At 36.6% G+C, this 13,499-nt stretch overlaps 1 protein-coding gene across 2 annotated transcripts in view; it reads left to right on the top strand.

Moving 5' to 3' along the window:
• Positions 1-13,499, top strand: part of CTNND2 (catenin delta 2) — a gene marked incomplete at both ends in the record, with an annotated part of 505,693 nt that overhangs the window by 432,307 nt on the left and 59,887 nt on the right. For both annotated transcript variants that reach the window (XM_079533797.1, XM_079533798.1), the window contains 2 exons: positions 34-207; positions 9,996-10,146. In XM_079533797.1, coding sequence (XP_079389923.1) covers positions 34-207; positions 9,996-10,146 — 325 coding nt within the window. The remainder of the gene's footprint in view (positions 1-33; positions 208-9,995; positions 10,147-13,499) is intronic.

Raw genomic sequence — 13,499 nt, 5'->3', positions numbered from 1 at the left:
CTTGCTGACAGTCTGTCTTGTGTTTTCCAACAGTGGGATGGAGTAGGACCTCTCCCAGACTGTGCAGAACCACCCAAAGGAATCCAGATGCTGTGGCACCCTTCAATAGTCAAACCCTACCTCACACTTCTTTCTGAGTGCTCAAATCCAGACACGCTGGAGGGAGCAGCAGGGGCACTGCAGAATTTGGCTGCTGGGAGTTGGAAGGTAAGAATACTGACCTGGTATGCCTGTCTTTTCATTGGAAGCACCTCATGGATGACATCAAATTGGTGCTACAACTGTGTCTAAATTCTCCTTCTATCGGAATACCTCTCTATTTTCACAGAACTATCTGTAGTAAGGTTTCCAATAGCATTTTAAGTCCTCTGAATTGATAATCGTGGGAAAAGTTGTCATACAGCAGTGAAAATTGTGTTGGTCAAGAATGAAAAATGCATGTTGAAAACCGATATCCAAATGACAAGAAGCAGCATCTTTATGAATCTGTGGACATGCAGCTATGGAAATGAGTCAAAATATCACCAGTGACAGTAAAATGAAACCATTTTGCATTGTCACTGCAGAAACTGGTTTACATTTTGTCTCTTAGGAGAAACTAGACAAGAGCATAGCAAAATATAAACCGAGTAACACCAACACATGTAATCTTGCCATCTATTAAAAAAATAAAAATTATTAAAATACATCAGTAATGATTAAATGTGTACAACGGGCAGGGAAAATGCTCAGTCAATATGCTGTATTCCAGCTAAGCCCAGCTTGGAACTGCAGTCAAAAGATCAAGTTTTCCCTTTCCAATTATTTACAGTGTATTGAGGAAAAAAAAAAATATATTCATTTATTAGATTTTGAGAATATTCCTGGGTTTAGAATAAATCACTAAAATGTGAGAGTTGGTGAGCCTGATTTACTTTTATGGCAATTTCTTCATGCCTTTCCTGGCAATGAAGTGATCTGAGTGGGTGAAAGTGCTGACTGTCTAATCCTGTTGAATAAAAGTAATGTATTGATTTTACTTTCTGTTGGAATTTTTCACATTTACTATGAAAACTCACATGTATGGGGGTCTGCAGTTATCAAAGCTAGGTCTCAGAAGGAGTCATTTTTCGTTTTCATCATTCACTCATTCATATGTGCTAGGTATTTAAGTACCAGTTTCAGTAAGAATTAATTTTGAAATACTAGCCCTGAGGCCAGTGAGTGACTTTTTTCCATAAAATTTTATTGACCGTTGAGTTAGCACACTCAGCAGATTCTAAGAGATGTGATTTTTGGTGGTGTTCCACCAAACTTTTTTATAAGTTTGACTATTGCTTTCAGTGACATAATGGAGCAGGCAACAAAGTCTCTCTGCAGTGATTTTGTCCTACAAAGTGCTATGAAAACTTTGCCTGAAAACCAATATTATTATTTTTGTATCATAGACTATACCAGATGATTTCATAATCCTGGCACAGAAACGCAGTAAATGTCTTTTATTCGTCTGGGGATGGGTGTATCCCTGGTCCAAATGAGGGAGGAATGTATGTATACTTGCCAGGACTAAAAGGAGTGCAAAAATTGAAGCAGTGCACTCTCCTATTTCTAATAAATCTGTATCTGTCATCCCTTAATTGGCAGATATATACAGGGGACCAGAGACGAAAAAAGAGCTCCACAGAGCTCTCTGGCAAGTGATGTGTTAGAAAAACTGATTTGAACTTTAATACCATCTATGCTGATACCATGGGAAAAGCTCAGTTATTCTCTTTTTGCTCTATTTTTCTAAAGATTTGCCAATACTATTACAAGTAACATGCAGGCACAAAATGAATATCCTTAATTTCACGTGTCATACCAGCCATTTTTGGGAGGGGAGTAATCCTCTTTGGGGATTACATAAGCATTGATGTTTCCACCTTTTGACCTCTCTTTTCCACTGCTACAGTCTTCTGGATAGAAGATGACTGAAATAAAAGATAGCAGGCTCTTAAAACAAGAGGTTATTCCTAAGGGAGATTTTCACTTTTTGAGTTCTTACAAGAAATTGTAATTGTATAATGAATAGGAAATTATTTTGTTTTAATCTTTCAAGAAGTACTTTATGATAAAGCAAAAAGAGGAGTAGAGCAAGCCTTGTTAAAGTAGGTAATGCTTCAATTAATAATAACAGCAATTCCAGTGCTGTATTTTCTTTTTCTAAGTAGCATTATTATAACACTAGAAGAATACTAGAATATATGAAGTAACTGGTACACCAGGCGTGTTTAAATACTTCTGAAGATAGTCTCATCTGTAAAAATAATAATAATGATAATAATGTGTATATATATGCATGTTTCATATACTTGTATGACTCTTTTCTGGCTTTTCTGCCCTTCTGGTTCCGCTGGTATAAAACTGACAAAATCTTCAGTAACAAAGAGGTAACACTTTTAACAGGCAGTGCTTAACCAATGCAATTATGAGAGGAAAGTGGGAAGATAAAAAGAAGCCTGGAGTAATTTAAAAAATAAAATAAAATTGCCTAAGAATTTAGTTAAATGTCTGTCATTGGAATGAACAGATGATGTGTGTCTAATTCCCCTGGACTACTTCTTTCAAATTTCAGATGCAAGAGGAAAGCAGCATAGGTTTAAGGATTAATAGCAGGGAAAATAGTTTTTTCACTGATATATAGGCATAAAGTTGACAAAGGTACATAATCGATCTTACTCTATAGGACATCTTGAACACTGTTTCACTTACAGGAATTCCTCCTAAAGCCAAACACTGGGCAAAAAAAAAGTGTGGAAAATAAATGTACTTCTGCACTATTTTTCCTGTGTAAATATAAAACACTTTGGACCAAAGTCTTATTGCCTGAAGGCCTGTGCATATTACCGGTTTGTAGAAAAAAATCTTGATATTTTTTAATGATTGATGCAGTATATACTTAGAACCCAAACACTCTGTAATGAATAAAGAAAATTAGCATAAAGAAAATGAATAAAGAAAATAGCAACTAACCAGTCCAAATGTAAGTTTGCCAATAAAATGTTTTTGACCTTAGGTGTGAGGAAGGGTATTTTCAGTGCAAAACCTTAATTTGGAATGGGAAATATCTATCTTGATTTTTTTTTTTTTTTTACATATATTTTGGTTCTGAAAAATAGATTGATAGTATACAGAAAGGATTCATTTTAGAATAGAGGCTGTGAGTATGGAAGTTCCTTCATCTCACTTCTGCACTGGGACTCTACTATGTAGGAAGGACATTGGTGCTGGAACCTGAAGGACACAAACCTGTTTCTTTCATGGAAAACTACATGAATAATTGGATGTTAATAATGGTGGATTTCTGTTGAGGGGACTTGTTGCTTTCCAGAGCATTCTCTCCCATTGATTCACATCCACGTTATTTTCCCCATACCCTAAACTTCCTGCAGGCAGAAGAAGCAACACACACAAAAAAAAAAAAAAAAAAAAAAAAAAAAAAAAAAAAAAAAAAAAAAAAAAGCCATTGGTTTTAGTTTTGCTTTCTTTAATTTCTACTCTTAAATACATTTTTTTCCAAAAATAGACTAATTATACTTCATACATTTTCAGTTATACTTAATAGGTTATATACTTAAGGTTGCTTATGGAAAGGACATAAAGACCAAAGCAAGTGTGTTTCTCATCAAACTTGGTTATAGTTTTCCTTGAGCAAATCAGGTTTGAGGCATGCCTTTGGATGCAGTGAAGACTTTATTTACCTCCATGTTAATTGGGAACTCTGCTAGCTTGTCAAGTTTCTGGAGAAGGCACAAATAGAAATAAGAGGACTGTCTGCTCTGTCCAGAAGGAACTTGTCTGCTCATTAAGAATTGTTTTCAACCTCATATCATTATTTTAGTACCTTGGATATCAGAAATTATGAGATACCATGTTACAAGACCTGTCTTGTGAAATAAATCTGTAGTTATTTTTTTATATATTGTCTGGCATCAGTTCTTTTCCTGGGATGGTGGGAATAGAAGTGGCAAGTTCTTTAGTTTTCACCTTGGTCAATAGGCTATCAATACATTAAATCTGCTGAACGTTTGAGAAGTTAAAATAGTTTAATACTTAACCTTGGCTTTTTGACATTATGTCCTTTCTGAACAAAGTTCCCCTCACTGAAAGAAGGGAAATATTGAGATATCTGTGTATTTCTGTGTTTGTCTGTTATGTATGTGACAGCTAAATTTAGGCTGTTGTCAATTTGTCTACCAGTCACATTTCTTTTGCTTTGAACATCTCCTACAATGTTATCTTTTCTGTTGCATGGAGTTGAAAACAACATTGCCACCAGGAGCATAATGTGCTTGGTTTTGCTAAACTCTAAAAAAAACTCTTTCAGTCATTCATATTACTGTTTTGTTTTAAAATGCCACCATAATTTATATAAGTAATGCTTACCTTTAAAAGCTAGGAAACAAGATCCATAGCGTACCTGTTGGCAACATAAGGTCTTACATTAGAATAGGTAGCACATCTACTCTGAGCCATGGTCAATCCCTGCCATGTGCCCGGCCTTCGTTCTCAGTTGCTTTGCAGGCTTTACAAACTTGCTGTGTCAGCTTTAGTGGTGGGATGGCAGACTCCATTTGCCTGAATGTCTGTTAGTCTCTTGCACTCTGCAAAACCAGGAACAAGTGATGCTCTGTGTAAGTCTTGAAAGAGCGTAAGGCTAAAGCGTTCCTCAGTTGGTTCTTTTCTGCCTCTTTTCCTTCCCCTGTCCTGTTTTACCATACAAAGCAGGGAATAGTGATGTTTTTGGGGCAGACAGTGGAATGCACCTGCCTTTGACTACCAGTTGGTACAATATCCGTGTGAATGGGTGTTTCTGGGTCAGTGGTCTAATCCCTTAAGATAGCTAGATGAGATACCAGCCTTCATTCTTTAGGCAAGCAACTACATTTATTTTCTTAATTCCATTCTGAAGAAATCTTAAGTCCCATGGGAGCAAGAGCTCTAATAAGTTATTACATAAAGGAACTGCAAACATAAAAGGGACTGATGCAGTCAGAAACTCCCTGCAACTACTTCAAAGAGTAAAAAGAAAGATGTTTGGAGTGCCTTGCCTTCCAAACTCTTGCAGATAGTGAATAATAATTGTCTAAAGTAGCAGACATCTAGGTTATCAATCTTTTCTTATCAGGCTGGGCCATATTGTGAGTTCCCTGCCAGGCTTTTCTGATGCAAATAATTAGTCATGTTATTCCTTTAGAGTTTCATCAGGCTGTTTGAGGAGGATGTTTTTCTGGATTCCAGTGGGAAGACCTTAGTTTCTTTTCTTCAAAATATTTCCATTATGAATTCTCTTATGGTAGAGTGGAGAACACCACTTGCTGTAATTCATCAGCAAATCCCTGGAGGCACCTTTTGGAAGAATCAGTGCACTAATCTAGCAGACATTCTTAACCTAGATGGAACCCCACACCTATGAGGCTGCAGCAGTTAGCACAGAGAAATGTATTAGCTCTGTAGGGAGGAGGACAGTATTCAAAGGTCTAGATGATATTGAGGAAACCTGTTGCTGGGAACAGCTGTATCACAGGTATCACAGACATCATGAGCTGATCAGCTTGGTGGTCAGTTCGGTGAATAGGGACACAGTACAGTAATACAAGTACAGTAAATTACTGTACTACATGAGGTACACCACTTTTGTCTTAAAGCCTTTCATTTATAATGATAGGCTTGGACAGTGTTTCCAGTGCTTAGAAAAGTCGTTATAATGGCTCTCAGATCATTTGAGTACAAATTACATACTCGTACTGCAGAACCAAGGATGACAGGATGCAATGGGCAATTCCTTCTGAACTTTCTCAAACACTTAAGTTATCCTCTGTTCACAGCATTTTAATATTTTGTTTATTTTGAAGTGTTTATCTACCTCATTTTTCCTTTCTCTTAGAGCTTGACTAAGATCGCAGTGCAGAAGGAAATTAATGGGTTAATACCACCTAACAAACCTGTCCTCTCTCTAATCTGCTTGGTTCTATTGGTAGTTTATCCTGCCCTGTCATACTTGCTGCCCTGAATTGTCTTTCCTGCTGTAGTTTCTACCTCCCCTTTACATTTGTTATCTCTACAGAGTCATAGCATAATAGTGCTGAATTGCATAGTGCTGAATTTGCATTGTACAATGCAAATGCTAGTTGAAAATGAAGTATATGATTGAAATATTCTGGAGATAATCAAGTAACACTGATTTCTGTGGCAGGAAAGTGAATGCATGTAAATATCAAGGCTATTCAATTATTAGTATTTCTTGGGTGATGTTTTGTTTATTTTGCTCATTTTTCATTCTTTGTTGAGCATTTCTTCATTTTTGGTTTGTCCTCCTATGTTGGTGATCCATTGGAGAATATAGAAAACTATATGCAATGCTTAAAGGAGTTAACTTGTTAAATACTTTTTTTTCTTAATTCATCTAGATCAAACTTATCTTTTTATTCTTTTAAGTTTCAGCCTAATGTAGTTAATCTCTATGGATGTGCAGCTCTAGAAATGGTCTTCTATAATAACAGTGACAAACGTAAAAAATAATTTACCAGATTGTTGTATTTTTCTTCTTAATTACCATGACAAAAATAAATAAAACTACTAATGAAAGTGGACATAGAGATGCTCTAGATGTCTTTAAGGTGTTGTGTAGTAGTTATGCCCTCTGAATTCAATTATCTGTGAATACTATTCCTGCACAGATTGTGGCTCCCATGTTTGATAATTTAGCTGCAACCTGATGCAATAATGATTTTTGCTTATTTGTTTCCTTATTCACTCTGAAGTGCACACTCTTCCCATAGGAGTCATTTCTCTGTACAGATTGAACCATTATTTGACCATTGACACTGCCACTGATTTGTGGAGTAACAGGATGATTAAGTATATTGGCAGAGTGCCTCATTCACCAGTAGGCAACAAACCCTTTGTCTCTTTTTTTTTTTTTTTTTTTTTTTTTTTTATGATTTTTCATCTCTTTCTTTTCTACTTCACTGAGCTCATATTAGCAATTGACCTGCAAAGTGGAAACGCAGGAATGTTTCATGATGGCTTTAGGCAAACAAAAGAATGATGAGTATATGCAGGAGTGAATCAATTTTTCCATTCTCTGAGAGAATAAAACAGCAATTTTGAGGCATCTCAATTTGAGTCTTCCTGAAACAGAGCACAGCATAATTGCTTGCAGAGACTTGTCCTAATTGGCAGTTTTAGGAAAGAGACACAGACAGTTCTTAGTACTTGCAGAATGGAAAGTTCTCGGGAGACTGTTGAAACAATTAATAGGCATTTCTGTCTTTCTGCCTAAGGTGCCTGACTTGAAACCCAGCTGAAATGATAGCAATTCGCAAAGAGGAGCCTCTGAACTTCTCCAAAGCAGATGGCATTCTCACTGTTCTTTTCCAGTTTCAGAAGAGAGCTGGGGGGAAAAAGGAATGTGCAGGGGAGATGAGAGGTTTCACGTATACTTTTCCCTGTCTCACACATTGTTTTATTTATGTGTGCATATGTCCGTCTGTAAAACATATCTGGGTTTTTCTCCATGTGAGAACTTTAAAGCTGTATAATTGACTATTATCAAATTAATTGGTACATTACAGATACTGAAGACTTATGTGTCAATTATTCAGAAAGGAGGGTGTGCATTTTCTTTTTTTCACGCTTGATTTATTTCACTGTTTCTCCTGTATTGTCTTTGGTTCTCTCCTGGGTTAAAAAACACATTTGTTAATGTATTTCGTAACTCAGCTTGCTGCTTTTAGCCTTTTGCAATATATGACAAAAATGCTACAAACAAGAAGTCTGTTGTAATACTGAGTTTTGAAAAACAAGTGCTTGTGTTTTCCCTTGACAGTTAAATGAAAAATGCAAAGGAAAACTGTTCTTGGAGGTTTTATTCTGAAGAGTTTTGTAATACAGTGAATAATCAATAAAATCATTTTGGATACTCTCTGGTTTGGAGTATATAAAAAAGAAAAACCACCCACAGACCACTCCTACTGATTCCCTGTATAATCCATATTAAAAGCTCTACATCTGGGATGTACTTTTACTAAGGGCAGCAGCATCTCTCTCTGGTAGCTTGAGTTCTTCAACTGAACGGGCTCACTGCATTATCAAAACAGTCTCACTGTGAACTTGAACTTTCATGCTGGAAATCACCATGTAGTCACAGTAGATACGGTGGTGGTCTTTCATAGGAGAGGCGTAGAAAATACAGGAATGGGAGTTTCTGGGTGCACCCAGCTGCAGGTGACAGCACACTTAACTGGGAGGTATATATGTGGTTATTAAAAAAGAAGCTCAAAAAATTACTTTGGCGTTTTCAATGTGTCTTTTAATATCCCATTACAATCAAGTTTCAGGAAAGTATTATTTTTTTTCAGCAGATACTTTCAGTTAAAATCACTGATCTTTATGAATTAGTTGTTTTGTATCCAGTGATCCTATATGCTGGTTGTACAGAAGGCACCAGAGAAGCAGAGGGTACAGTCAGCCAAGAATCCTGCTACTGTTTATCTTTCACCTTAGAGCTGTTCTTCATTGCAGTAAACGGTGGCACATCTACATTTCAGACATATTACATTATTGTGCTCAGTGATGCTGAGCTCCACATCCCATGTACCTGACTAAAAAGCTTATTGCAACCATTATCACTTTGGTCTACAGCAAAGTCCAGCCAGCTAGTTTTTGCTGTGCATCTTTACTACAGAAGAAAGATGATAAAGTAATACTCTCTGAATGCTGATTTGTCTTCCTTTTTCCCACTTTCCTCTGAGTCATATAACAAAGAATGAATATGTGCTCTAAACATCACAGGATTGCAGCCATTGCCTGTTTATTTCTACTGGTGTTACTGTAAAATGTGTTCTGACCTCTTGCTGCTCAGGGCACCTGTCTGTAACAGTATAAACAGATGCTTGCTTTCTAAAGTGAGCACCTCAGCTATGCTAAGTAGAGGTCATATGCATGGTGGCAGTAAGTGTGCTTTCCTTTTTCTAATGCTTTATGTCATGGAATTTGTTTTTGCTCTTACTGTTTCTGGAGGATCACTGTTGTGATCTGACTGTTCTTTGAAGTGTGATATAACTGTTCGTTAAAGTTTTGTCAAAAAACAAGGGAACCATGATCTGAAAATGTTTGGGCTTATCATCTTAGTTTCTAAAATATTTGAAATATTTCAAAGTCCTAGGGGTTCCAGAACTTTACCTTCACCTCTCTTTATTTAAATGCCATATCTTTAGGGCATTTAGAGCTCTTAGAAATAAGAACTCTGTTCATCATTTCTGCTGTTAAACAAAAAAGAGTATTCATGGAAGAAAATGCTGCTTCACTTCAGGATAAAGACTTGGCTGTGCCAGTGTTGTCATCCAGGTGCCAGGTGGGAGATACCTACAGGCTCCTCTGCTACAACTAGTAGAGAAGCAGTATGTGCACTGCACAAACCCTCTCCTGCTTGAGTCAGCTGGTATGTGAATTACTGACTGCTAGGGGCCACTACAGGTGCCAAAATCAGATGTATAACAGTCTCATTTTTCTTTCTGAACGAGTTAGCAATCGTAAGAGAAATTTTAAAAGCATTATCATGTTTTTATAATATTTGATTTTACAATTATAACAAAGAAATTCTTAGACTTCTTGAACGTATTTTGTAGTATATATTATAATATAATTTTGTGGTTTCAGCAGAGAAAAAATGCCATGGAACGTTGTATAGCAAATGTTGATGCAAAGCCGAAGTCGGAACTTAGGCTGTAAAATGTAACCAGGTGTGCTAGGATTCAAGTTAATTCATCAATTAATTTCCCTGCCACCATAAAAAAAAAAAAAAATGGGTGCTGATTTCCAAATCAAGTGGTTGCTTAGCATCATAAATGCAATTATTTCCTCTCCTTTGAGCTTACATGTTTCTTTTACTCCTTGCCCTGTAACCTCAGATGCTTTACTGTCTTTAATGGATTTTTCACTTTCTTCACCATGCTCTCCATGTGTCTTTACAGTGGTCAGTGTATATCCGTGCTGCTGTCCGCAAAGAAAAAGGACTGCCAATCCTGGTAGAACTGCTTCGAATAGACAATGACCGGGTGGTATGTGCAGTTGCTACAGCTTTACGAAACATGGCCTTAGATGTCAGAAATAAGGAGTTAATAGGTATGTTCTTTCCCAACTATCTGTATTTTGTGTTTGGTTTTCTTCTTGCTTACAGCAGGATAAGCACGATGAAAGATTATTCTCACATTTCTAACATAATTTCTTTAATTCTTTCTCTAATGCTTTATGTTCACATTTTATGTGACGACTTAGTACTATATTGCAAGGAACTGTTAAATTAATTAAACATCATGCAGCATTTTATGATTTGTCATACTGTAATCTCCAGAAGAAAAGTGATGGCTTTGTTCTACTTTAGTGCTTTATTCATAGGCTGACAGTGGCACTTGCGTCTTCCAGATCAAGAATGTGACAGAGCAGCCACCTCTGATCCTCAGGTTCTCTATTAGAAGTGATATTGGAGATTATGAAGTGTCAAATCATAAACCTAAAAGATGGTCTCAGGAATTTACTGGACATATTAGTAGGTCCAGCAGCAGAGCTTGGAGATGCATAATTTTCAAATATGTGCAGATAAGGGAGAAAACAGTGTTATCTAAATCATTGTTCGTTCTGAATTCTGATGGTATGGTAAGCAAACTTTTTAGGTTTTCTGTTGTATTTTTTGTTTTATGGTGGTTTTTCAATTTGTTTTGCTTTTTTTTAGCTATAATTCATAAAAATGCTGTGAATCATTTAAACTTTATTTTCATGTTCTGTGTTTGAAAAAATGTCTGGTTTTTTTGTTTTAAATTAGTTTAACAATCATGACAAAAATTATTTCTACTTCCTCTGTACCTTCAGTGCACATTGTTCTTCATTTGTGCTAGGTAGTTAATTTGTTATCATTACTGTGTACTGTAATACTTTGCCCTTAATTACAGAATTCCACAGATAAATACTTTGATCATAATGCTTTATTATTTGTATTCAGTGCTTCGTAAGAGCAGTGCTTGTTAAAGCAAGGCAGTCTCCCCTCACTTCTTGTACAAAATAGTGAGAACTTCACTGACAAAATGTGGTAAAGCAAACGGAGGTAGTGAATGATGAGTAGTATAAACCTGCTGGGGTACCCAGGAACTGAACTCAAGTTGATGCTTTGCATGCAAGACCAACCTGATCATTCAGCTTTTGCTCACATGATAGTTGGCAAAAAAGACATGAAATTCAAGTTTGCTGTATTATGTTCAGTCTTCAGGAAGTTGCTTCAGGATGCTGCACGTGTGTTCTTAGTGGGTTTTTTCTGTTGTTTTCTCGGAATCTTAGAGTAGAAATTGCTGCTGAAGCAAGTGTGTCAGGCCATCTGAGCTGAATGAATAACTGATTATCTTTTCATTTTATCTCATGTTCCAACCTTCACTTTCAGTCTTCAGCATGTTATAGTCTTTGTAATTCAGTATTTTAGTCCTTCTAATTGAAGGGGTTGGGGGTTGCTCTCGATGATTTCTAGAGGTCCCTTCCAACCCCTACAATTCTGTGATTCTGTGAAAGTTTTATTTCCTTCTTAGCTCTGCAAATTTTATTAGGAATGTAAGGCTAAGTGTGCAAAAATTAGAGCTGTCTTTTAATGTGATATGCCATACGAAATGCTTGTCAAATTATGGATAAGATTGCATAGCCTCCAAATTTTAATGTTTTATGTAATTATCAGAGAATGTGTGATATAAACAAAGATGAATTTTGAAAAGGTGGAAAGATTCCGTTGACAATAGATTTATTTATCTGTCAGCTGGTAATGAGCACAGCGTTGCTTAAATTTAAATTATTTGTGGAATAATTCTGGGAAGTTGTAATTTATAACTCCAAAGCAAGGTACAGACATGCCGATATGATAGGGAAGGTTTGACCATGATTCCTGAACCATTTCAGCTGTGACGTTTACATGCTCATTTCTTTGTCTTATGTCATCGAATGTTGAAGAAACAGGAATAATGGTCATTATTTCTCTTGTGAATTTTTTATAGCTAGTAGGTCACATCATACATCTCATTTGCAGAAATTACAAACATCTGCAGTTGTCAAGGATTTCAACTTGTCATAGGTTGTCTATTTTTGTGAATATTAAAATTCAACATGTTCTGAGAGATCTTCTAAGAGGACTCAAAAGAGGCTTGTTGGTGTTCATTACATGAGTGTCTTTCTAAGTACAGTCAGCATCCTGTTTATCTTGCCTCTTTGAAGTTTCAGTTTGTCAGATTCTTGTAATGACAAACTGCCTCATAAATTGGCCTTTTCCCCTTCAGATAACTTTTCTTAAAGGTGAACTGTCCATCTGTATAGGTAGTAAAGATTGCATAAGTAGAACTGCATTTTTTAAATGCATCTTGGAGATTCATTTTACAGTTTCTTTTTCAGTGATGCTGTTCTCCCATTCCCAGCTGAGAAATTTGTACTGAAATGCGCCGTAGAATGAGATATTTCTTTGCTGCTGTTGCCAAGCAGCCCGTGAATCAGTGTTGTGGCATCTGGCAAATATAGCAGAAAGCTTGCTAAAATCCAGACTCACCTGTAGCAAACCACAAAGCAAATGAAAAGACTGTCATTTTGAAATGACCAGAAATTTCTTTCTAGACTTTGTCAAATTTGCTGATCTATTTTGGTTTTGTCACAGATCTACTAAGTGTGTTTATATTGATAAAGTTTGGTGCCAAGCCTCTCAAAATTTTTCTAAGCCATCACCATATAACATTTTCTTCAGTGAGTTCTTCCTGGGTTTCATTTAGTGTGTGCTCCTTGTCCTTAATATCACCTTCATTGTGCCATGTGTAGTCTAGTTGGAGGCTGAGGTAGAGGGGAAATCAATCTTTTTCCTCGCTGAAATTAGACCCCACTGAGACAAAGACATAGTAAATTTGGCCTGTTTTGGTTTGTTTGTTTTTTTGTTTTGTTTTGTTTTGTTTTTTTGTATTGACACTTGGTTATACAGCACTTGATTCTCTATCCTTGGACATAACTGCCCAGTTACATTCCAGATGACACTCAATTTGTGTTCATTTTCTGCTCACTTTTGAGGACCTTTGTCTTTACAAAACAGTACCCTTTCTCTATCATTTCCCAAAAGAACACCATTGGGAAGATCTATCAATGTTGTCTCTTTTCTGGCAGTGCCACAGCTGAGGGATGTGGAGCTGAGCTGTGAGAACAGTTGACAGCTGCTATTGCTTGTTGAGCACTGTTGGTACAAAGTGTTGTGCTTCAGGTCTTTCTGTCAGTTTGCTCTTATCCTGACAGTGGTTTCTAATGTTATTCTGAGCCATTGGTGGTTGAGAGAAAACACTGCAGCACTGTTTCAAGAGCACCACTCACACATTTTGGGATGTAGTTTTGTAGTTAAACAAAAGATGGTTTTGGAGGTATTTTGGCCACTCATCCTTGAAGAGGTAGGACAGTTGCACTAATGATTTTCATTGACC

This window comes from Tetrao urogallus (assembly GCF_951394365.1).
Source record: "Tetrao urogallus genome assembly, chromosome: 3".
NCBI lineage: Eukaryota > Metazoa > Chordata > Aves > Galliformes > Phasianidae > Tetrao > Tetrao urogallus.
Note: the sequence above shows the minus strand (reverse complement) of the source record. Positions and strands in the feature narration are given on the sequence as shown.